Here is a 26971-nt window from a genome sequence, read left to right as displayed (position 1 = left end):
ATTCACTTGATTGTCAACAATGTTAAAATTGTTCGATCTAAATATGATAAATATCAACATTTTTAATGGAAAGTTCTTTACTTAATAAGGATCTATTTAAGAAATAATATGTGCACATAAGACTCATTTAATAATAATTTTTAGTTTATTATCTTTGTAGATGTCAGATTGATAAGAACTTCACTAAATTGTTTGAGTTGTTGAAAGATATACTTCCGAAGTAAACACAAGAGTACATGTGTTGGAAAAAAAGAATATTGTGTTTCATAGGTGTGATTTGTGAAGTACATGCATGTCTTCGTAATTGTACTTATATTGAATGAGTTTGAAGAATTGCATAAGTGCCAATGTGTACATATAACCCTACAAATTGAACATAAATTATCAAACCTTAAAATAAAGTCGGTAATGTTAATTTTTATCACAGATCATGAAATATAATTTACATATCATGAATAATAAACTTCAGTCATAGTTGCATGAATTAGGACACCATTAAAATTAAATAAGAGGGTTTAGGACTTACCTCTTAAAGCCATTGATTGTCAACGTGTATGTATGCTCTTTGATGATCTTGAATTCCAATTATGTTGGATAGGATCTTCCTCTCCTTCTTTCTCAAACTTTGATGGGTAAGTATGTAATAACATGGATGATCTTTTGCATATGCCCCAAGACATATTTATAGAGAAAGTGGAGAGGGGACCTACCCTTTCATGTAGGGTTACAATGGTTCTACCAATTCTTTCATGAATAGTCACTAGGTATCAAACCATACCCTTTCATAAAGAGTTGAATGGTTCCACCCATCATGGATTCATTCAACTATAGGCTACATTATTCAAGGACACCTACCATGTGATGTCTAATATCTATTGATCACAATATAGATATTTCAAGACCCATCAAGATACTATTCAACCAATGTTTAATTTTATAAATCAATGGAAGACCAAAAAATTTCTAACATTCTCCCACTTGGGCAACATTGATTTGATAAATAAAAGAAAACAAAACAAAACAAAACAAAAAACCAAAATAAAATAAAACTTTAAAAAACACATTGGTTGAATAATAGTGGCCACTTTTGTATCTTGACTAAAATCACAAATAACCATGATCAATGCCGACAAGCAAAAAACCTATCAGCTAGAGCTATAGGTGAAAATTAAACTATTAAGAGTTTATGTCACCCACAACCACATAACTAACATTTCTTGTTGTCATGATCACCAAATAAGCGTACTAATGCAATACACATCATAGTATATATATATATTGTGATCATTGTATACTATTGTGTACAAGTCCTCATTGTATCTTTCAAAGAAAGTACAATCAATCCCTTAAAAGAGATTCATGTTTCAAATGAAACATTCCATTACGGAACACAATTTCTTTCTCATGAAAGAAATGACAATCTCCCCAAAGAGATTAAAATCACATTTCATATGAAACATCATTTCCACAAGAGAAATCAGAGACAAATCTCAAATAAAATTTCCATTAAAAAAAATATGCATGTTAAGCATGATAGTAATAATAAAAAGAAAATGAGAATAAATTCATTAATTTAAAAGATGAACACATACAATTAATGTCTGCTCCCACTAATTAAAAATATCAAAGGACTTTACAATTCCCATATTTTCAACATGTTTCGTAAATATAACCGGCCTAAGCCCTTTAGTTAATGGATCTGCAGTCATTTCTTCGGTGGATATGTGCTCAACCTCAATTTCATTATCCTCCACCATTTCTCTAACAACTAAGAATTTAATCCTTATGTGTTTAGAAGCAGAAGTCATTTTATTATTTTTGGTAAAGAAGACAGCCGAGCTATTATCACAAAATATCTTCAATGGCCGAGAAATGGAATCAACTATACCAAGAGCTGAGATAAAATTCTTTAACCACATTGAATGGGTTGTAGCACCATACAATGCAACAAACTCTGCTTGCATTGTGGATGAGGCAGTTAGAGTTTGCTTAACGCTCTTCCAGGATATAGCACCACCAGCCATCTTGAAGATATATCCAGAAGTTGACTTCTCATCATCAGGGCATCCAGCGAAATCAGCATTGGAATATCCAACGACATTTAAATCATCAACTTCCCTATAAACAAGCATATAGTTCTTTGTCTTCTGGAGGTATCACATTACCTTCTTAGCAGCAACCCAATGAGCATATCCAGGATTAGACAAATATCTACCTAATACGCTCACAGCAAAAGATAAATCAGGTCTTGTACATACTTGAGCATACATCAGGCTGCCTATTGCGCTAGCATATGGAACATTTGACATTGCATTCATTTCAATGTAGTTCTTGGGACATTGATCCTTACTAAGTTTATCTCCTTTAACTATTGGAGCATCTCCAGGCTTGCAAGTCTCCATATTGAATCTTTTCAGAACTCTATCAATATATGCCTTTTGAGATAAACCCAATAATTTTTGGTTTCTGTCTCTATGAATCTCAATACCCAAGACAAAAGAGGCTTCACCTAGATCCTTCATATCAAAAGAAGTGGACAAGGTTTTCTTGGTTTCTAAAAGTAAATCCAGGTTATTACTGGCAAGTAGAATGTCATCTACGTAGAGAACAAGAAAGATAAATTTACTCCCACGGACCTTGAGATATATACATTGATCCACCTTATTCTCCTCAAAACCCATGGAAGCAACAACTTCATCAAACTTAATATACCACTGTCTTTATGCTTGTTTCAAACCATATATAGACTCCTTCAATTTACACACCAAGTGTTCTTTATTATTCTCTATGAAACCCTCAGGTTGCAGCATGTACACATCCTCATAGAGATCACCATTCAAGAAAGCCGTCTTTACATCCATTTGATGAAGTTCCAAATCATAATGAGCCACAAGAGCCATTATAATTCTAAAAGAATCCTTTGATGATACATGAGAGAATGTTTCTTTGTAATCAATTCCTTCCTTTTGTGTGAACCCTTTAGCCACTAATCTTGCCTTAAAGCATTCTACATTTACCTTAGCATCTTTCTTAGTTTTAAACACCCATTTGCATCCTATAGGTTTATAACCATTGGGAAGTTCTACAAGCTCCCACACATTATTGTGATTCATCGAAATTATTTCATCATTCATAGCATCAATCCATTTATCGGACAAATCACTACAAATTGCCTCACTATAATTTTCTGGATCTGGAAAACATCCTATGTTTGAATCCTTCTCCCCCAGAAAAGTATAGTAATCATCACGATTGACAGGTCTTCGTTCTCTTTGAGAACGTCTAATGGGTAAAGCTTCAACATGATGCTCAGGAGCGGGTGCAGGAGAGGGTGGATTATCTATGATGGTTGGTTGTGGTTCCTCGGTTGTTTGCTCAACTAAAGGTATCTCAACTCTTTCTTGTATAATATGTATAGGCATTAGAACCTTTTCTCCTTTAGAACTTGATTCTCCAGTTTCATGACCAATTGAATCACCAACATCATTCTCAAGAAACTTTGCATTAATGGCTTCTATTATTTTTGTTCCTCGAGTAGGACAATAAAATCTATACCCCTTAGCATTATTAGGATAACCAATAAAATAACACCTAGTGGTCTTAGGCCTTAACTTTGATGCAGTCGGATCATAAATTTTAAATTTAGCTGCACAACCCCATGTACGAAGATGATTTAGACTAGGTTTCCATCCTTTAAGCAACTCAAAAGGTGTCTTAGGTACAACCTTAGATGGTACCCTATTTAATATATACATAGCTGCCTTAAGGGCTTCTCCCCAAAGGAAAGCTGGTAATTTAGAATTACTCATCATGGATCTTACCATATCCATCAATGTACGGTTACGCCTCTCAGTCACACCATTTTGTTCAGGAGTACCGAGCATAGTATATTGAGATATGATTCCACATTCCTCAAGGTATTTGGCAAAAGGTCCCATATATTGTCCAGTCTCACCATGTCTACCATAATATTCACCACCTCTATCCGATCTAACTATCTTAATCTTTGTGCCACATTGATTTTCGACCTCAGTCTTAAAAATCTTAAACTTTTCAAGGGACAAAGACTTCTCATTCATCAAGTAGACATAACCAAAACGAGAATAATCATCTATGAATGTTGTAAAGTACTTATTTCTACACAAGGTTGCTCTTAAAGGACCACATATATCAGTGTGAATTATCTCCAAAAGCTCTCTACTTCTATTAGAACCCTTCCTATTTTTTCTTGTAAATTTCCCTCTTATGCAATCCACACATTCATCAAAGTTACTAATTCATCTTTAATTAATCTATTAATCCTATCCTTGGAGATATGCCCTAGGCGCCCATGCCACAAAGAGAGTGAAGTGTCCTTTAATAAAGGTCTCTTATATCCAATATTTTGAACATGTAGGCTATTATAAATATTAGAATCCAATTCCAAATTATATAAACCATCATGTTTATGAGCTTTTCCGACATATTTGGAATTATAAGATAACAAACATAATCCTTTATTAAAACTAAAAGAAAATCCACAATCATCAAGTTTTGACACAGAAATTAAATTACGCCTCATAGAGGGAACGTACAAAGTATCTCTTAATTGCAAAATGAAACCAGATTCTAATCTTAATTCTATTAATCCTATAAATTGCACATTAATTCTATTTCCATTTCCTACAAACAGGTTCACTTTAACTTCACTTGGTTTTCTCTTTGTCTTGAACCCCTGTAAAGAATTAGAAACATGAATTGATGCCCCTGAATCTAACCACCAAGAGTTTAAAGGAATATCTACCATGTTAGACTCAAAACAAACTAAAGCATAAGGCTTACCTTGGGTTTCACTTTGGATTGAATTCTTATAGGCATGACAGTTTGACTTCTTGTGTCCTATACCGTTGCAAAACCAACATTTCAGCCCCTTTTTCTTAAAGTTGGGTTTTGAACTAGATGCCATGTTGGATGGTCCACCCTTCTTATTGTTTCCTTGTTTAAAAAATGGTTTCTTTCCCTTATTCTTAAAATAACCATTCTTTCCACTCTTATGGTTAGGTTGCGAAAGAAAATTCACACTTCCACTACTCAAATGATTCATTCTTTCTTCCTCTTGCACACAAACAGATATGAGGGTATTGATATCCCACTCTTCACTTTGAATATTATATGAGGTTTTCAAAACATCAAATTTGCTAGGCAGAGAACTTATAGCATGGTGTATGATAAACTTATCGGCTAATGGACATTTAAGGTCACTAAGCTTGTTGGCTATGGTCATCATTTGCATGATGTGCTGCCTAACACCACTGCTACCATCATACCTCATGTTAATAAAGGAATCCATCAATTGCCCTGCCTCAGCCTTTCCGGAAATGGCATATCTTTCACCAACAGAAGCCATAAAGGTTTTAGCATCATCAGAATTTGGAATGGCTTTAACTAATGTATCATCAATGGATCTCTTAATAAGCATCAAGGCCTTGTTATTAGCCCTTGTCCATTCCTTATGATATGTCTTTTGTTCAGGTGTGCTAGTTGCAGTCAAGGCAGAAGGTTTATCCTCTCGAATTGCAATGTCAATGTCCAATAAATTCAATGCTAACTCAATATCAACCTTCCATTTCTTATAGTTATTCCTCGTTAGAATCTCTATTTGGTTTGCAGAACTATTTAAGGAAAAGGAAATGGGGGCTGAAAAGTAAAAATAAAAATGATTAATATCATGAGCAAATAATCAATAACAGGGAATCTAAGCACATACAATATAAACCCCCCCTGTGGGTGGAGCATATATTATACAAACAACGGTGACAAAAATTCAGACACCTGTGGGCAGAAAGAATTTTTAACCGTTACACATTCCCAATAAATCATGTTTTAAGAATTAAATCCAATTTAATTTCCTGTGGGTAAATTAAATTGTAAATCATTCAAGAAACAAACAATCCAAAAATCACATGAAATTTTATCAATATTCATGAGTGAGCCGCTGTGGCGGTATACACTCATTTCAACTAATAGAATTCCAAATTGGATAACATTTGCTCAAAAATTAATCACTTATATTAACCATTTTTATTTCAAGCACTACACATGGAGAGTGACCTATGCTATTGTAGTATGTATGGACAGCGACTATCGAATAAGTTCATAACAGGAAGCATTCTTAGATTGATAAAAACATGTAAAAGAAAAGAAAAAAAAACTAATAACAATAATGAACCAATTATATAATATTTAAGGATTAAATATGTATGACATTTAGGCCCTAAAACAAACAGGAAGGAGAACAATGGATTCAAACTCATGAAACCAAAATTGTTTCAGAAACGGGTTCACTGCAACCCTTCGCGAACAGTTATGACTTTTCGCAAACAGTCACGACTTTTCACCAAATTTCAATTCAATTTTCCAGAAAGAGAATTGTTTCTCATATTCTTATGAATTGGAATCATTTAGAAAAGGATTTGGAATGGAAACCGTGTATAATATTGGTATAAGAAAACCTACAAGTTCAAAAAAAAAAAAAAAGGTCTATCGTATATTCAAGGTTCTATATACAAATGTCTTCTCACTAATTCCTACATAATTCATATGATCTATTGTTCTGTTATTTTGAAGGTATATGGGTGGCCTTCAATTTTAATTGATATAGACTAACGGAAAACATAATCTAGAAAATGGAATGTGCATTGAAACAAAATTATTATATGAAAATCATTCATGCATTCAAAAAATATGCTGACTTTTAATGCCGAGAATATGCAAATCAGGAAGAAAATCGTCACACTTCAATGAATGAACGTGAACCAAATTAATGTATTGGATTCAAAGACATGATTTTCATATTCAAGCATTTATATGGATCCTAAACATGCAACTAAGGCTTTGATACCACATGTTAATTTTTATCACAGATTATGAAATATAATTTACATATCATGAATAATAAACTTCAGTCGTAGTTGCATGAATTAGGACACCATTAAAATTAAATAAGAGGGTTTAGGACTTACCTCTTGAAGCCATTGATTGTCAACGCGTATGTATGCTCTTTGATGATCTTGAATTCCAATTATGTTGGATAGGATCTTCCTCTCCTTCTTTCTCAAACTTTGATGGGTAAGTATGTAATAACATGGATGATCTTTTGCATATGCCCCAAGATATATTTATAGAGAAAGTGGAGAGGGGACCTACCCTTTCATGTAGGGTTACAATGGTTCTACCAATTCTTTCATGAATAGTCACTAGGTATCAAACCATACCCTTTCATAAAGAGTTGAATGGTTCCACCCATCATGGATTCTTTCAACTATAGGCTACATTATTCAAGTACACCTACCATGTGATGTCTAATATCTATTGATCACAATATAGATATTTCAAGACCCATCAAGATACTATTCAACCAATGTTTAATTTTATAAATCAATGGAAGATCAAAAAATTTCTAACAGGTAAAATTTCCAAGTTGCAATTGCCCGTTTCTCATTGTAGATAATTTGTAGATAATTCATGTGAGTTATATGTAAAAAAAAAAATATAAAAAAAAAGAGAGAGAAGAAAATCATCTCCTAATATCTTTTTGAGATTGCTTCTTAGTCCTTGGATAATCTGCCACAATGGTAAAAATATCCACCAAGACATACAAAAAAATTTAAAAGAAAAAATAAATATTTCATTTACTACTTTTCTTAAACTTCTTCTCTTCACATAAAGAGTCACACATATCAAAGAACAATATTGGGTAGTTTTTCTTTAATTCTTGAAGAAATTTAAATATAATTACCTACTTCTTAAATATTTGAATTTGAATTGAACAATTGTTTATAAGAAGACTATACATACGGAGAGTAAAAAAAAAAAAAAAAAAAAAAATCAATAATTATGAATTTGTCATCACTATTTACATATTCACTGCTTTTCTAAATCACTCGCTTTTTCTTTCATTTTCTCTTTCTAAAAACTATGACTTCGACTAACTATTCAATATTGTGGATTTTTATCTTCTAGGTTTTAAACGGTAAATAGTGGAATTTATAATTTTTCAATAAAATAATATAAATTCCTTTCGGAAAATTTTGTCAATTAAAAAATGTATGTGGTTATTTAAAAAAGTCAATTACTTAAGAGTAAAGAATGATAAAATAATTTAAATAAAAGGACAAAAAATAAAAAAGTAAAATTAGAAGAAAATGGATCATACAAAGATTTGGTATCCCTTTTTTTTTTTATACAAGATTTGGCATCCCTTTGTATTTTTAGTGATATATATTTGCTGGAAACAAATAATGTATTCCTGAATCAAATTCTGGGATTATTTTTATATTTTTTTGACAAACAAATTTTGGCATTAATATTATATTAATATAACATACATGTATTAAATCAAAGTAGGATACAATTATAAAAGAAGACAATTATGCACAAGCAAAGAATCTCTAGCCTAAGCTAATCTTCCTTTGCTTTTGGTACTGCAACTATGCCTTTCACACCTTGTCTTTCATTCACTTTGGCATTGCTGTACATAGAAGAAAGTAATATATTGATACTAAAATGCACATATAATAACTAAGTATGCATTTTTTTTCTTCATTCAGTTAGTCCCTCTATGTTATTATCTACATCATTAAGTAACTATTACATGACAAAAAGTTGAGAATCTTTATGCAGTTTGAGCAAGTTATGAATCAAACAAACTTTCCAGAATCTCATTATACAAACATAAACTGAAATTAGAAATACTATGAAATCAAAATTAAAGGCAGACAAATATTACCTATGCCCCTGATTATTATGAACACATTTTAGAAAGAAAAATAATTGTCCCTACATATAAGTCTCATTTTAAATAAGTACTAGATAGTAGTTACATTAATTATTTTTCCTAAATAACTAACTTGTATTGGAAGATAAGAAGTCAAAGTTGGACAATATAGACACATAAATACATTGACTATTTTTTTGATTATATGAAAATAACAAAAGAGATTTATAAAAAATATAAAATTCTGGAAAAGTAAAATACAAAATAAAAAGTTATGTTATTACCATTTGTCATCACCATTCATAGTTTTGGACAAATTAGTTTCATAATTATGATCATTGAAGAATTGGTATAGAATCTTAACAAGTACAAATAACCTTTAGACCATGGAGAATGTCAGCTTCAAGTTACATAACCTCCTAACTTTTTCCTATTTCCTTTTTTCATTTCCATCTTCATATTGTTAAAAATCATGCAGCTTCTCCATGAAATTATTCTTTGCTTAACCAAAACTTTGTTATCTTTTATCAATTTCATTCTTAAGTACAACTTCTTTGCTTCAAAATCAAATTTCCAATTGCTTCTGATAGATATTCACATAGCTGCACCTACTTGTGGCAAATAAACACCAGAAAGAAAAGGATATGAAACTGATAGTAGAGGTTATTAATGCTCATGATCTTATGCCAAAAGATGGTGAAGGATCAGCTAGTACCTTTGTTGAAGTAGACTTTGAAAACCAATTAAGCAGAACAAGAACTGTCCCAAAAAATCTCAACCCTACTTGGAATCAAAAACTTGTCTTTAATTTAGATACAACCAAACCTTACCATCACAAAACTATTGAAGTCTCCGTCTACAACGATAGGAGACAACCGATCCCTGGCCGAAACTTCCTCGGAAGGGTAAGAATTCCTTGCTCAAATATTGTTAAAGAAGGTGATGAAGTGTATCAGATTTTACCACTAGAAAATAAGTGGTTTTTTTCATCTGTTAAGGGTGAGATTGGCCTAAAAGTTTACATTGCATCAGAGTCCAAAGCTAAAGATTTTTCTCCCATTTTCTCATCAAAACTAGAAAAACTCTCACCTTCTACTCCTAAACAAGAACCAGAATCCACTGATACTAACCTTCCTCCTCTCCACGGTACTCCCTCAACCACAGAAACATTAGAAGCTGATCCTAACGAAGAAGGTTCTGCACTTGATGCCTCAAAAGAAACAACAGAAGTAGAAAAAGTATATTCTGTTGCTGCATCCAATTACTCCATTGAAGAATCTCAGTCTAGTAGCATTGATATTGATCAAGAGCCAAAGATAGAGATCGAAGAACCTGTTGAACAGATATCTTCTCAAAAACTAGACAAACATCAAGTTCATCAGCAACCAAGAATTTCAATAAAGAAAAGACCACAAGAGAATCTAATCACAATGCACTCAGTTGATCCTCAACTTCAATCTAGCCGTGCCGAAAACTATAATCACAGAAATGACTCCAACATGCAGCCAAGGATTTCAATCAAGAGACGACCGCGACCACAAGGTATTCCTCCATCAACGACATACTCAGTTAATCCACAAGTCCATCCTAGGTATGATGAAAGATACAATCTCAAGGGACCCAATCAACAACCAAGGATTTTAGTAGAGACACCTCGGCATGTTTCTTCACCCCCAAGGCATTGTGAAGATTCGCAAGGTATACCTTCATCAACAACATACTCAGTTAATCCACAAGTCCATCCTAGGTATGATGAAAGATACAATCTCAAGGGAACCAACCAACAACCAAGGATTTTAGTAGAGACACCTCGACATGTTGCTTCACCTCCAAGGCACGGTGTAGATCCGCAAGTCCACACTAGCAATGACAAAAACTACAGTGTCGAGGAAACTACTAATCCACAGATTGGTGAAAAGTGGCCCAGTGGTGGAGCTTATGATGGAAGAAAGTGGACGAGTAGTGGTGAAAGACTCACCAGCACACATGACCTTGTTGAACAGATGTTTTATCTCTATGTTCGCGTAGTGAAAGCAAAGGATCTTACTCCAGGAACAATCACTTCAAGCTGTGATCCTTATGTGGAAGTGAAGCTAGGGAACTATAGAGGAAGAACAAAGCATTTGGAGAAGAAATTGAATCCAGAGTGGAACCAAGTATTTGCTTTTTCCAAAGACCGGATTCAATCTTCAGTTCTTGAAGTCTTTGTCAAAGATAAAGAAATGGTAGGAAGAGATGATTATCTAGGAAGAGTGATCTTCGACCTCGATGAGATTCCAACAAGAGTTCCACCAGATAGTCCACTGGCTCCTCAATGGTACAGACTCCAACACTTGCGAGGCGAAGGTATGGTGAGAGGCGACATTATGCTCGCAGTTTGGATGGGAACACAAGCTGATGAAGCTTTCTCAGATGCTTGGCATTCTGATGCTGCTACTGTCTACGGTGAAGGTGTTTTCAACATCAGATCAAAGGTTTATGTGTCTCCAAAACTATGGTATTTAAGAGTCAATGTTATTGAAGCACAAGATGTCATCCCGAGTGACAGAAACCGCTTACCGGAGGTTTCTGTCAAGGCTCAATTAGGCTGCCAAGTACTGAAGACCAAGATTTGTTCCACTAGAACAACTACTCCACTTTGGAATGAAGATTTGGTTTTTGTAGCAGCTGAACCATTTGAGGAGCAGTTGACAATAACTGTGGAGGATCATGTGCAACCTTCAAAAGATGAGGTACTTGGGAGGATAAGCTTACCTTTGAACCTTTTTGAGAAGAGACTAGACCACAGACCGGTTCATTCTCGTTGGTTTAGCCTTGAGAAATTTGGTTTTGGTGCGCTAGAAGGTGATAGAAGAAATGAGCAGAAATTTTCAAGTAGGATTCATCTTAGAGTTTGCCTTGAAGGTGGATACCATGTTTTAGATGAATCCACTTTGTACATTAGTGATCAAAGACCAACAGCAAGACAGCTATGGAAGCAGCCTATTGGAATACTTGAGATGGGCATCTTAGGAGCAAAAGGGCTTCTCCCTATGAAGATGAAGGATGGTCATGGTAGCACAGATGCATACTGTGTTGCTAAATATGGTCAGAAATGGATCAGAACCAGAACACTTTTAGACACTTTCAGTCCCAAATGGAATGAGCAATACACATGGGAGGTTTATGATCCTTGCACTGTCATAACACTAGGTGTTTTTGACAATTGTCATTTAGGTGAAAAAGCTCCCAGTGGAAGTTCAATTAAAGACTCAAGAATTGGAAAGGTAAGGATTAGGCTATCAACACTTGAAGCCAATAAAATTTACACCAATTCTTATCCACTTCTTGTTTTACACCAACATGGAGTTAAGAAAATGGGTGAGCTTCAACTCACAGTGAGGTTCACTGCACTCTCACTAGCTAACATGTTTCATATTTATGGCCAACCTTTACTCCCAAAGATGCATTATTTACAACCTTTCACAGTTAATCAAATTGACAGCTTAAGGTACCAAGCAATGAATATTGTTGCAATGAGGCTTGGTAGAGCTGAACCGCCACTCAGGAAGGAAGTTGTTGAGTACATGCTGGATGTTGATTCCAATATATGGAGCATGAGAAGAAGCAAAGCTAACTTCTTTCGTGTGATGTCCCTTTTCTCCGGTTTGATTACAATCGGAAGATGGTTCAATGACGTTTGTCATTGGAAGAATCACATTACATCAATACTAGTTCACATCCTCTTTTTGATACTGATATGGTATCCAGAACTTATACTACCGACTTGTTTTCTCTACATGTTCTTGATTGGCTTATGGAACTATCGGTTTCGTCCGAGACAACCGCCTCACATGGATACTAAACTCTCATGGGCAGAGTCTGTTCATCCTGATGAACTTGACGAAGAGTTTGACACATTTCCAACATCAAGATCACATGATGCAGTGAGAATGAGGTACGATAGACTTAGAACCGTTGCAGGTAGGATTCAAACAATTGTTGGCGACATAGCTACACAAGGGGAGAGGTTTATGTCTCTACTGAGCTGGAGAGACCCTAGAGGAACTACACTGTTTGTGTTGTTTAGCCTTTGTGCAGCTGTGATTTTCTATGCAACACCATTTAGAGTTGTGGTTTTGGTGACAGGTTTGTATAATTTGAGACATCCAAAGTTTAGGAACAAACTACCTTCTGTTCCGAGTAATTTCTTCAAGAGGCTCCCTGCTAGAACAGATAGTTTACTGTAAATCTGTTTTTACAAATAATAATATCATTTCAGTGATCTGTGTTGTATACTTATAGTAACAGTTTGCAATTTATTCATTTCCAGCTTTAATCTGCTTGTTCATTATTACAACTTCAGAATTAACTAGCCCCCCAGGTTCCTTTTTCTCATAATGTGACTTGGCTAACATTGTAGCCAACAGATTGAGATTACCAGATGCTATATATACAGCAAAGTTAGTGTTTCTGGCTATCTTCTCAATAAACTCAGATTCATAGCTACAAAGAAATACAATATGAAGAATAAGAAATCAAATGAGACTAGGGAGGAAATGATTCAATACAATAGCTTTCTCAACTAAAATGATAATCTCATTGAGATGATAATTTACAAGTCAGTGATAATGTATGTGTGTGTATAACACAAACACACACACAATCTCCTGGAACTCTATTCAAGTCCTGAAACATGGAACTGTGGGAAGAATCTTCCATAGTTACTGCTGCCACTGCGATTAAATCACCACTAAGAGTGCACCAGCCACCATGCTTAATTTTCATTCCTTGTACTAAATTTCAGAATAATGAAATAATTTGTTGTTCCTGGATCCGCTCAGAAAATTTACACAAACCGAACTACCTCATTAACTAATAACTTCCCTAACTACATGGAGACCAAAGATAGTGAATGCTTTATTCTCCCAAGAAAATTAATTTGTTTTAATTTCTTATTTAATCAAGAAAAGAAAAATCAAGTTTATTATTGTTGACAGCTTGCATATAAACTTTCCACATGAGGTGCGCAATGAGAGAGTTGAACATATGTTTCTTCAAGCAATCTCTCATCAAACTACTGTTTTGTCTTGTTTCATTGCGCAAGTCACAGATTCTCTAAAACATGCGTAAAGCTTTCCACATAGTGCTAAGACTTCAATGAATACATGCTTTATACAATGAATAAAGTCTAGCGTTGAGACTTTAAGTTGTAATTGTATCCTTATTTAGGATTATTGGGTGATTTAATATTGTTGTTTCTTCTGATCTAAAGTCTTATAAATTCATGAATTCATGTGTAACTCATTAATTTTAAATTAGTTTCTTTTTCCTGGTTTGAAACAGAGAAATGGCAATGGCAAAAGTTAATAGAATGACAGAGGCCACTGATATTAGAGAACAAAACTTTCTTTTTTCCTTCAACATGTATAACCCATCAGATTATTTTACCATATAAAACAATCTCAAGCAGTGACATCATACATTTAAATTCAATCAAGTTACACCTGCATAAATAGCAGCAAGTCACAAATCACAAACAAAGTTGTCAATATTTCCAATAAGCAAAACAAATAGTCCATAGTTGTCAAAGCGGAAACGCGGCGCGGCGCGGCCACCCCAAAAATTGACGCGGCGCCGTATGCGGGCGCGACGCGGGGGCTATTACATGATGCGGACATTAATATATTTAATATTAAAACACCATACTATACAAAAAATATATTAAAATACCTTAAAAATTACTCAAAATTTATGAATTATTCATAATTTGAAATAAAAGCCACAAGTATTAATATTATTCATATTTAATATTATTCATATTATTCATATTTAATATTATTCATATTAATATTTTTTATATTATTTAAGGTATTTTAATATTTCTTTTAAAGAAATATTAAAATACCTTAAATAATATACTTAAACAATATACTTATATACCATAATGCTAAAAAAAATACTAAAATACCTTAAACAATGTATTTAAGAAACAAATTAACTGTATATACTTATTAATTTAAAAATTATATGTCTACTATATTTTTTTTGATAAAGACAAATAATATATTTGTTCAAAAAAAAAGACAAATAATATATCTTGCCATAATTTAAAAACAATGTACTACACTATGTATTATTTATTATTCCTTTAAAACATGTATTATTATTATTATTAATTTAGTAATACAAATTATTATTACGATTCTTGTAAAAAAAAATTATTATTATGATTATTATATGAGTGTGACTTTTTTAAATCACATTAATAATTAATTATTAATCATTATTGAAAATAAAAAACAAAAATGAATAGAGAAGATTCAATTAAATAAAATAAAAAATTGATAAGGGATAAGAAAGCAAAATGACAAATAATAGTAGGTTACAGCTGTGTGCCTAAAAAACGGTAATACTACATGATTCACGTGACTAAAGTGAGAAAGTGAGCTTTATCAAAAAAAAAAAAAAGTGAGAAAGTGAGCTGTACAGCATTCACGTGACTAATACATGATTTTTTTACATCAATACAATACAAAACGGTGTCGTTCTGTTTTCTCCTTCCTCTTCCTTCTCCTTCCTCTTCCTCCTGTCGTCTCTCTCCTTCAGATCTAACAGGAACCCACCTCCAAAAACCAAAACACAGTCGTTTTGGCTCTCTTTCCCACTCGTTTTGTGATCCGACCAGGAATAGCGGCCGCTTTGACCCGCTATCGACCCGCTCCGCTCCACGTAAAAGCGGCCGCGAAACCCGCTTTTCACAAACGCGCTACGCGGTGGCGTTCTGACGCGGCAAGCTGATTTTGGCCGCTCCGCGCCGCGATAGCGCCGGGAGCGGCCGCGTTTGACAACAGAGAAATAGTCAACCAATAAACATTCCATGACATAATGGTTCAGCTCATTTACATAATAGCTCATGTTACAAATGAGGTTACCAATACAGTCAAACACATATTACCCTACAAATGCAGCCACCCAAGAGTTCATAATACAACATAACTATAACTATGAAGAAAATGGTTGAGAATATTTCACAACCTCAGTCTTCTTGTTTGTGTGATCTTTCTTAAACTTGCTCGTTGTCACCAGGGCCAGGGAGTGAAAGCAGAGACTCAACATACATGACAACTTTGGATGGACTGTTACAGAAGGAGCGATTCTCTAACAGCTGTCCTTTATCATTATACTTCAGCAATATAGTATCATCAGTTGTTACAATAATAATTTCACCATTTTTTGTGGAGTACATAGGGGAATCGTTCAAGTTATCTGAAATTCCATGAACAGACAGAACAAGAGTTTTATTCCAAGACGAATGCACTTTGTATTCTTTCATCACCCATATTTCAATTGTATCATTATCATCGTCCATAGCCCATAGACTGAGAAATTCTCCAAATACCCACAAACCAGAATCAATTGCATGGTCAAAATCAAAATCACTTGGAAGAGGCATCTCAAACAATTTCCTTTCCATTAAATCAAAGGCAACAATGACATTCAAACCTAAATCACGATGCCAAGCCAACCAATGAATAACCCCTTTAAATAGCAACCCTTTTCTCTGAGAAGGAAAGACAGCATAAGGGAAGTGATTACCCTCAATTTCTTTCCATGCATTATCTCTAAATGAGAAAAACTTCAAATGTGTTGAAACAGCATTAGCTACAGTTGGATCATAGGACAATGAAACCACCAAGTAATCATCTCTTGACTGGTCATAACCAAAACCAAGACAAGGTGCTAATAATTTGGAATCAAAAGGAAACACAGGTAGTGAGCAAAGGATGATTTGTTTTTTAAATCCAGTGGATGGATTCCATAAGTAGATGTTTGGACGACGGTACAAAAGTATAAACCCTCTACATGAACCTCTAATTTCAACCGGAAAATAAGATTCAGGAAGCGAAAAATTAAGGTTCTGTGAAGCAGGGTCATCATTAAGAAATGCTTCAAAATCTATAGATTGAATTTCATGAGATAGAGAAGATATGCACATAATTCTAGGAGTGTGCGTTGTGGTGGTTTGTTGAAAATGTGAATTTGCAAAATGGGGATGAGAGATAAGAGAAAACCATAACTTACAAACGCATTTGAAACGTGTAAGAGACTTCACCGGCAACCACATCAGGATTTGAATAATCAATTCATGAGGAAGATGAGGCAGTGTCTTCTTCTTCCTCTCCTCCGTGCTCTCTACCATCTTGTAAACCCTAATTTTACAGTAAGGGTTTCCAATTTACCACTAGACTAGATCAGTGTTATATAAGCAGAGTTTTAAAAACCGATGATGATGATGTCATTAAACCGGGAAAAACCGGATTGAACCGGAAAAAACTTTTGTGCAGAACACGATGAAAGGAGAAAGTTGAAAAGGGGTGATGATTGACACATTTATAAGCAAAATTACACTTTTATTCCCTTAACTTTATTTTAAGTAACAATTTAGTACTTTATCTTTTTTTCATTTCAATTTTGTCCTTTTGATCCATTTACATATGAATTTTTAAACTTAAAATTCATGATTTTATTTTCTTATGGTCTTTCGGTCTTCAAATCTATGATCATTTTCTATGTTTGCACTTTGCATAAGAATATTAAATTTGAAGTTTGAAAATGTATATAAAAATGGACAAAAAGGACCAAATTAAAATGAAAAAAAGATAAAGGATCAAACTGTTACCTGAAATTAAGTTAAGGGATTAAAAGTGTAATTTTGCCCACATTTATACTACCATTAATTATTATTTATTTTTTTAGTAAATCTTTTTTTTTTGTCAAGTAGCCTAGTGGCTAGAGCTCACACAATTAAATTGTGGAGAAGTGGAGTGTCCGGGGTTCGAACCCCGACCCCTGATATAATATGCAACTAGTTTAGAGACCCGGCGTTGCCCGGGTTAGATATTAAATAAGTTTTATAAGTTTGTGTGCACGAATACATGTGTCAGTATATTAGATTGAATTTATTTAAATTTACAATTATAATAATATCATAAAAATAAATATAAATATTTCAAAAAATAAATAAAAATAAATATAAATGATGAGATGAATGTCCAATGCAAGAATAAAAAGTGTAACAAAATCAATAATGAATTAGTCCAAGTGGTAATAGTTTTGGGTCCTTTAAACATGGACTATTACTTTCCCACCATATTGCCTTCTCCCGCGCCCTGTAAAATTTCTAAAAATGCCCTTGTGCATTCCGGATTTTAAAATTTGGATTCATGTTTACTATTTTGGATTTTATAATACGGACAATTCTTATGTATAATCAGCCATCAGACTCTCTCACATTTCAATAGTTTTGAGTTTTCCTTTTAAAAACAACAAAAAACTAAGTAAAAAATGCTAAAAACCTGTCAAATAAAATCATAAAAATATAAAAAATAGTACCAAAAAATTCTAAAAATCAAATAAAACTAATGGAAATTTTTTCGGATTTTTCTGAGCATATGAAAAATTAATAAAAATGAAAAATGGGTCTAAACGATGGAATTTTGGATTTTGAGGGGCGGAGTCCCGTAAGAAGTCCCTTCTATGGGAGTCATGGTCCTTGAATTTTTTCTGATTTTCTGGGGATGTTTCGGAGCAATCCGATTAAGTAGCCCGAAAACCCGATTTTTGTTAAATAAAATATTGGTTTTTAAAAATAGAAAACATAATAAAAATATTGAGAATGAATGTGCAAGTGACATGTGGCATAAAAAACCTTACTTTATATATATACTATTGATTGATTGATGTGTAGTTTGTTGAGATAAAAAATACTGAGTGCATAAGATCAAAAGTTTGTTGAGATATTTATGTTAAATAAAATAGAAAAAATAATAAAAATATTGAGAATGAATGTGGAAGTGACATGTGGCATAAAAAACCTTACTTTATATATATACTATTGATTGATTGATGTGTAGTTTGTTGAGATAAAAAATACTGAGTGCATAAGATCAAAAGTTTGTTGAGATATTTATGTTAAATAAAATAGAAAAAATAATAAAAATATTGAGAATGAATGTGGAAGTGACATGTGGCATAAAAAACCTTACTTTATATATATACTATTGATTGATTGATGTGTAGTTTGTTGAGATAAAAAATACTGAGTGCATAAGATCAAAAGTTTGTTGAGATATTTATGTTAAATAAAATAGAAAAAATAATAAAAATATTGAGAATGAATGTGGAAGTGACATGTGGCCTAAAAAACCTTACTTTATATATATACTATTGATTGAGATATTTTCTGGGGATGTTTCGGAGCAATCCGATTAAGTAGCCCGAAAACCCGATTTTTGTTAAATAAAATATTGGTTTTTAAAAATAGAAAACATAATAAAAATATTGAGAATGAATGTGCAAGTGACATGTGGCATAAAAAACCTTACTTTATATATATACTATTGATTGATTGATGTGTAGTTTGTTGAGATAAAAAATACTGAGTGCATAAGATCAAAAGTTTGTTGAGATATTTATGTTAAATAAAATAGAAAAAATAATAAAAATATTGAGAATGAATGTGGAAGTGACATGTGGCATAAAAAACCTTACTTTATATATATACTATTGATATTCCTACCAACTGAGCTAAGCTCACGAGAATATTTTTTTAGTAAATCTAATCATAGTTTTAAAACTTGGATCGGTCATCGACTCGGCAGGAGTACTGGGTCAATGGGTTAATGGTCGAACCACTGAGTCACTGGTTGAACCGCATGACTGAATCGGATTAAACCAAATAACTCGGCTAGATGACTCGGTCTTTCAATTAAATTTTTATAGATATTTATCCATATTAAATCGGATTGAACCGATGACTTGACCACTTAAAAACTAAAAAACTGACATATTAAAAGTATATATCAAACTAAATTTATTTTTTAAAGCCATAGAATATCAATAAATAACAATTATTCAATAAGAAATAACAAGTTATTTTATAATTTTTTTCTTCAAAAACATTACTTTATAATATTACTAGTTTAGTGACCCGGCGTTGCCCGGATTAGATATTAAATAAGTTTTATAAGTTTGTGTGCACGAATACACGTGTCAGTATATTAGATTGAATTTATTTAAATTTACAATTATAATAATATCATAAAAATAAATATAAATATTTCAAAAAAAAATTAAAAATAAATATAAATGATGAGATGAATGTCCAATGCAAGAATAAAAAGTGTAGCAAAATCAATAATGAATTAGTCCAAAGTGGTAATAGTTTTGGGTCCCTTTAAACATGGACTATTATTTTCCCACCCTATTGCATTCTCCTGCGCCCTGTAAAATTTCCAAAAATTCCCTTGTGCATTCCAGATTTTAAAATTCGGATTCTTGTTTACTATTTCGGATTTTATAATCCGGACAATTCTTATGTATATTCAGCCATCAGACTCTCTCACATTTCAACAGTTTTGAGTTTTGCTTTTAAAAACAACAAAAAAAACTAAGTAAAAAAATGCTAAAAACCTGTCAAATAAAATCATAAAAATAGTACCAAAAAATTTTTAAAAGTCAAATAAAACTAATGCAAATTTTTTCAGATTTTTCTGAGAATATGAAAAATTAATAAAAATGAAAAATGGGTCTAAACGATGAAATTTTGGATTTTGAGGGGCGGAGTCCCGTAAGAAGAATGAATGTGGAAGTGACACGTGGCATAAAATACCTTACTTTATATATATACTATTGATTGATTGATTGATTGATTGATGTGTAGTTTGTTGAGACAAAAAATACTGGGTGCATAAGATAAAAAGTTTGTTGAGATATTTATGTTAAATAAAATATTGGTTTTTAAAAATAGAAAAAATAATAAAAAATATTGAGAATGAATGTGAAAGTGACACGTGGCATAAAAAACCTTACTTTATATATACACTATTGATTGATTGATTGATTGATGTGTAGTTTGTTGAGATAAAAAATACTGGGTGCATAAGATAAAGAGTTTGTTGAAATATTTATGTTAAATAAAATATTGGTTTTTAAAAATAGAAAAAATAATAAAAATTTTGAGAATGAATGTGGAAGTGACACGTGGCATAAAAAACCTTACTTTATATATATACTATTGATTGATTGATTGATGTGTAGTTTGTTGAGATAAAAAATACTGGGTGCATAAGATAAAAAGTTTGTTGAGATATTTATGTTAAATAAAATATTGGTTTTTAAAAATAGAAAAAATAATAAAAATATTGAGAATGAATATGGAAGTGACACGTGGCATAAAAAACCTTACTTTATATATACATACTATTGATTGATTGATTGATTGATGTGTAGTTTGTTGAGATAAAAAATACTGGGTGCATAAGATAAAAAGTTTGTTGAGATATTTATGTTAAATAAAATATTGGTTTTTAAAAATAGAAAAAATAATAAAAATATTGAGAATGAATGTGGAAGTGACACGTGGCATAAAAAACCTTCCTTTATATATATACTATTGATTTTAGGTGACAACTTGTGTACCCATCTGACGTGGCAGGGTATTTGTACCCATAGACTTTTTACATCGGTTAATAGGTTAACTGATTTCATATAAGACTTTTTTAAGCTTGTTTAAGCAAAAAGCAATTTTAAAAAGTCTTTGCCTTTTTCGAAAATAAAATATTCTTATTTTTATTTTTATTTTCATGTTTTTCCCTTAGGATTGTATTACTGGCTCTGATACCAGATTTGGAGTGGGGTTTTCAGCGGAGTTTTCAGCGGATTTTTATCGAACTTGGTTTAACATTTGTTCGATTTTAATTAACCCTTGAAAAGGTTTTAAGAGTGTTTTAACTCTTTCTTTTTGTATATGAGTAAGATTTTCTAAATCTTCTATTTCTCTTAATAGATCTTCAATATATTCTATATGATATATTACAAACTCTTTAGAATGAAAAAGGGTCTGCCTTAAGACAATTCTTCTATGATAAAATTCTATATCAGAAACTATTTTCTCTAATCTCTCTTTAAAGAGTTTTAATTCTGTTATGAGACCTAAACCATGCATATTTATTTATAGTTTTTGGTTTATATTGTTAACCTGTATTGATAAGGTTTTTATAGAATCTTGTAGCTTTTTAAGCTCACTTTCTTCTTTAATTTCGAAATCCTTTCTAGGTGGTTCGAATGAGATTTTATTTGACGTTGAAGCATCGTCTTCAAATATAGTTCGAGAGCTTAATGATTTAAAATCTTTTTGTTCTCTGTTTGGTGATGTTATTCGAAGACTTTGGCTTCTAAACAATGATTTTTCTGTTTCTTCAAACAGATTCTTTTCTGCTTCTATCAAAGAAAAACTATTTCTTGTGATATTTTTAAATATTGGTGTTTCCAAAGTAATTAATGGTGTAAACAACTCATCAATATGAATGGTATCTTTTCCTATGAATTCTATGCTATGATGTGAATTACTCTAAGCATAATTAATTCTGTAGTAAATTGTAAAAGGATGATTACCTTCTTTCATAAATGTTGAGTCTTCCAGTTTATAATGAAAAACTATAGATTTATTCAGATCTATATCTTTCAGGGATAATCCCATTTGTAAATTTATATCAAATTTTATCTTTCCATATTTTAGATTACATTTTCCTTTTGCAATTACTGCTTGTTTCTTATTTCTAATTCTAGAATCTTCTAGAGCTATCTCTAAAGGTGAATCAATACCTTTCATGAAGGTACTTTTGATTAGAATTTGAATGGTTGATATATGAATATAACCAATCTTTCTTCTTTCATTTTCAGAAAATTTTTCAGGTCTTTTATCGATTTGTTGCTTATCTATAGTTGATATAACTATTTTTCCATTAGTTGTTTCAATTGGAATTGCTTCCTCTCCTACCATTATTCCAAATTTTAGAATATTTTTCTTGATAGAAATTCTTTAAGTTTGCTAAACTTTCTTTTAAAATTTTCTTCGGCAGTTAAAGATAAATCTGCTTCTTCGATTTTATTATCTATTATGCTATCAGCATAATAACTAGATGTTCCTTCAAAATATGAAACTTCAGACATATTTTGTAATAGTATGTAATAAATTCATACCTGATTTTTCTTTAGAAATATGGGTTGGTTTGCTTCAGCAATCTGATCTTCTTCAGCAGTTTTTTCTGCTTGTGTTGTGTTTATCCCAACTCAGGGCGAATTCCTCCAGGGTATTACCTCAAGAATTCTCAACTATAGTGTTTTACCACTATAGGACCATTAGTTTTAAAGAAAAACTAAGAGGCAAAGTTTATGAAAAACTTATATTACTTGAATATCTCAAAACATGGTGGTTACAAATGAGCTTCAAGGCTCTTATTTATAGGCATAGAAACTCACAGATAAGTACTACGTCTCCATCCTTACAGCTGGCTACAGCTTACTATGCGACAAAAGAAATAAAGAAAATACAGAAAAGTAGATTACATAATTGCCTTAGAGATAAGACTTATCTCTAAATGGGTCTCATACCCACTAACTTTCTACATTTTCTTCGTTGTTTGGTGATACGTCACTGTCATACAACGATTCTTTGTCGGCCACGTTTTTCATGTCCTTTGCACACCACTTGCATTGGTGTCCTTTGTATTTTTGAAAGTGTCGGCAGCATTCTTGTTGGATTGGGTCGGGTAAACGGCCCAAGTCTGCTTCAAGCCCACTAAAGTTTTCTTCGAACTTTAGAATTTGCTGAAGATGCTCTTCTCTTGCTTGTTTTCTTGAATCACTATAGACTAGAAAACTTTCCTTTGCAGTAATTACCCTGAAGTTTGATAATTTTACTCCAAATCTGATGAGAGTATCATAAATTTTTTCCATTTGATGCAAAAAGCATTCTGGTCTAGGATCCACATCTCTTCCATCATTTGTTGGATATGAATGATTTGAAATGCCAATCTTGATTAAGTGTCTGGCTTTAATAACTTCATCGTCTTCAAACCATGGATAAGTTGAAGTAAAAGATAAAAAGAACTCTTTACCTTTTGCGAAGCTATTGTTGAATTTATAAGCGATTTCGCCTATATCTTTTGGAAGAAGTTCTAATTCATAGATTTTTCTTCCTGCATCTTCTTGAAGATACATTGTTTTAATCATTCCGCAATCATAGAATGATCTGACTAATTCTTTACTTACACCTGGGACTGTTACAGCTTTTACTTCTATCCCGTTGTTGCTAGGATAAAAACATTCTATTTTTAATTCTTCTTAAGTAGTTGGTTAACCATCTCCAGTTTTTGTAATAGTCTCCAATGGTGACTTCTTTAACAAATTTGCTTTCTCCATAGATAATTCTATCTACAGATATTTTCTTTTTAGTCTCCATTTTTGATGGTTGGACTATGTTGCTGGCTGTTACAACTTCTTTGTAGACAGCGTTGTAGGCTGCTTTTGCTTCTTCAAGAGTCTCATAACCTTTGTATCTGACATTTTTGCCATTTGTATGTAACTTTGTGGTTTCCCAGTTTTGGTAGATACCTTTCATAGGTCCATCAAAAATCACATAAGCTTGCTTTTTGCCTCCAAGTTGACTGTCAATTTTTCGGCTTATCTGTTGGTTGGTGGATTCTTCTTCTTTTCCATTTTTTCTTTCATCTTCTTCGACTTTATCAGCCCAAGATGTCTTTGGTAAATCTGCAAGGACAGTTGTTGGGGTTTTCTCTAAAGGTTTCTGATCTTTAGCTGTTGAATTCCATCCACTTGATACTATTGACTCAATTGGGGTTTCTGATTCTTTTGGGACTGTGTATTTGACATAGTAGTTATATTTTCCAGAATCTTGTCCTAATAGATCCCAGTTTTCTTTATTTTTAGGTTCTGAAACTGTTGATGTTTCTTTTTTACAAAGTTTCTCAAGGTTTTGTATTGTTAATATCATCTCCCCCTCTTCAGAAAGAAGAGTTTCTAGACAATTTTTTGCAGAGGCGATTTGCTCCTGCTTTTGCCTAAGAGAATTCTGCAATGTCTTTATAGCTGCTTCCATTATCTTGTCAATGCATCTGCGAAACAATTTTTTTTTCTTCAGATTTTATGTATTCAATATATGGGTGAAACGGCTGGAGTTTCATCTGCCATCTTACAAGTCTTCCATATTTATAATTGACACGAAGGTCATATTTCCAAAATCCGGTTACATATTTGGAATCTGTTCTTAATAAAAATCTGGTTGGAATTAATTTCATTTGCCATTTTGTTAAAACTTTAACACAACTTAATGTTTCTAATTCATGAATTGGATATCTTGTTTCAGTGTCTGTGAATGATCCTGAAACATATTTACAAAGTAAAAGATCTTTATCTTTTATCTTATTTTTAATATATTGATAAGAATAATCAATCTTAGTATCTTTTGATACTAATTTTTCTGATAAATTAGATAGTTTGTCTAATTTCTCTTTCGAGCTATCAGACTTAGCGTACTGGGTTGCTCCAGTATCTTTTATTCCTTGTTGACGGGTTGCATCATCAACATAGTCTCCTGAATCATTTAGATTCAGTATCGCTTTACCATTAGGTAGAGCTCTCATACAACCTCCCCAGGTTGTTTTATCAGCATCAATCTCAACAATTAAAAAATCATTTTTTGTTGGATTGTATAAGCTGGGTAAAACTTCAATTTTTCTTTTGATAGCTATCTTTTTCTGTAAAATCTTTCTTTCATTTGCCAAGTTTTTGAAAAATCCTTCATTAGCAATATAATTCAAACATCCTAAAAATCTTTGAATTTGTTTTTGATCTTGTAATTCATCAGGAAATGCTTGAATCTTTTCCTGAACATGTGGATATAAATCGAGAGTGCCATTTTCTTTAAAAATGAGGCCTAAATACTTGATTTCTTTTTTAGCTAATTGTGATTTCTTTTTTGAAATAACAATTCCTTTTTCTGAAATTCTATTTAAAACAATCTCTACATCTTTAAGATGTTGTTCTTTAGTTCCTTTTGTAAAAACTAAAATATCATCAATATATGCCAAACATATATGTTCTAATCCTCTAAGAGCATTATCCATAAATCTTTGGTATATAGATGGTGCTTGTTTTAATCCAAATGGAAGAATATTCCATTGGTAGTGACCTTGTGGACATGAAAAAGCTGTTAAAGGCTTAGTTTCTTCAGAAAGTCGTATTTGATAATATCCTGATTTTGCATCAAATGATGAAAACCAATCACAACCTTTTATTTTCTGCAGAATATAATCCTTTCGTGGTAATTTATAAGAATCTCCGATTGTAGCATCATTGAGTTTCTTATAATTTATCACCATTCTAGCTTTTCCTCTTTTTATTTCATTGTGGTTTGTCACATAAAAAGCGGGTGCTGAATGTGGACTTGCAGAAGGAGTAATTAACTTCTTTTCTTGAAGTTCTTTTATATCTTTTTGAAATTCTAATTTATCACTTACTGATAGGCCAAACCGCAAGTGCACGGTCTATCGAAGTAATAGTAGTAAAAGAGTATCGTTCCGCTAGGGAGTTATGAATTCGATTAACTTTTAGAGAATGATTAGAAAAGAAGAAAGATTATAAAAAGGGAGGTTTAGTTGCTGAAGGTAAATAACAATAATAATAATAATAAAAGAGCCTTGGGATTATTGGTTCATCATAACAACGAATCTTTTCACAAGCAAGCCTTAAACTTATAATTATGCGTTAATCTTAATTTCTAAGGACAAGTTTCTCTTTAGCATATCACAGCTTCTCTCGAAGTCAGTGAGTGTATCCCTCCAACAACCACACCTATTCTCATGGATGATTGCCTTTGGGACCCTTGAAGATCGAAACTTTATGTGTCCCAAGGTTTGCTAGACTATTCTCATGTTTCTCAAACCTTGTCTAAATTCACTTGTTCGGATATCAAAGCTCCGCGTTCGCTTTATGAATTGATATCTGTGATGATGAATTAACCATTATCAAACCCTCCGCGTTCGCTTCCAAAGTTTGATAATAATTAATTCATGTTAAAACGGTGAATTTAGATTAGGAATTAAGGTAACATATAATTAGGGTTTAAGGCTTGGCTTGATCCTGATTACGTCATTAGACTTATCCAACAATCCCAAGACAAAGAAGAGTCTACTCACTAACGTTCATTGTAGACATGGGGGAAGAAGAGAGAAAGCAATAAAGTAAAAGAACAATAATATAAAAGTGAACTTTTATTCCAAGAACAAAAGATGAATATTTGTGATGGAGAGCTACTCTATTTATAGCTTTACAATCGACTTAAAATCTAAGCAATTACAAGGGCTTTTTGGT

General features: G+C 32.4%; 2 protein-coding genes and 1 pseudogene across 3 annotated transcripts; 1 reads left to right on the top strand and 2 right to left on the bottom strand.

The window, feature by feature from the left end:
- Nucleotides 1-4654: 4654 nt before the first annotated feature.
- Nucleotides 4655-7156, bottom strand: LOC146927048 (uncharacterized). The gene is made up of 3 exons (XM_085708119.1): nucleotides 7002-7156; nucleotides 4822-5676; nucleotides 4655-4714 (listed from the first exon to the last, which is right to left on the bottom strand). Exons 1-3 carry the CDS (start codon nucleotides 7012-7014, stop codon nucleotides 4686-4688), a joined length of 897 nt encoding a protein of 298 aa, XP_085564245.1. The 5' UTR covers nucleotides 7015-7156; the 3' UTR covers nucleotides 4655-4685.
- A 2008-nt stretch (nucleotides 7157-9164) lies between these two features.
- On the top strand, nucleotides 9165-13073 carry LOC146927047 (FT-interacting protein 1 pseudogene; annotated as a pseudogene). The gene has a single exon (XR_015005581.1). The product of XR_015005581.1 is annotated as an FT-interacting protein 1 pseudogene (transcript).
- A 2520-nt stretch (nucleotides 13074-15593) lies between these two features.
- On the bottom strand, nucleotides 15594-16978 carry LOC146927046 (F-box/kelch-repeat protein At3g23880-like). The gene has a single exon (XM_085700447.1). The coding sequence runs from the start codon at nucleotides 16935-16937 to the stop codon at nucleotides 15801-15803; it is 1137 nt and encodes a 378-aa protein (XP_085556573.1). The 5' UTR covers nucleotides 16938-16978; the 3' UTR covers nucleotides 15594-15800.
- Between the last annotated feature and the right edge of the window lie 9993 nt (nucleotides 16979-26971).

This window comes from Medicago sativa, chromosome 4 (assembly GCF_051527215.1).
Source record: "Medicago sativa cultivar Bolivia chromosome 4, Bolivia_mono, whole genome shotgun sequence".
In the NCBI taxonomy this organism is placed as follows: Eukaryota; Viridiplantae; Streptophyta; class Magnoliopsida; order Fabales; family Fabaceae; genus Medicago; species Medicago sativa.
The sequence above is the reverse complement of the archived record's forward strand: the minus strand, read 5'-3'. Positions and strand labels throughout refer to the sequence as shown.

What these genes read in the sequence shown, in the direction of transcription:
- LOC146927048 (XM_085708119.1), bottom strand. An exon ending in AATCCAAAGTGAAACCCAAG is followed by an intron (nt 4,715 to 4,821) that starts GTAAGCCTTATG and finishes AATTCTTTACAG; the next exon opens with GGGTTCAAGACAAAGAGAAA.
- LOC146927046 (XM_085700447.1), bottom strand. Translation starts at nt 16,937, where the DNA reads ATGGTAGAGAGCACGGAGGAGAGGAAGAAGAAGACACTGCCTCATCTT.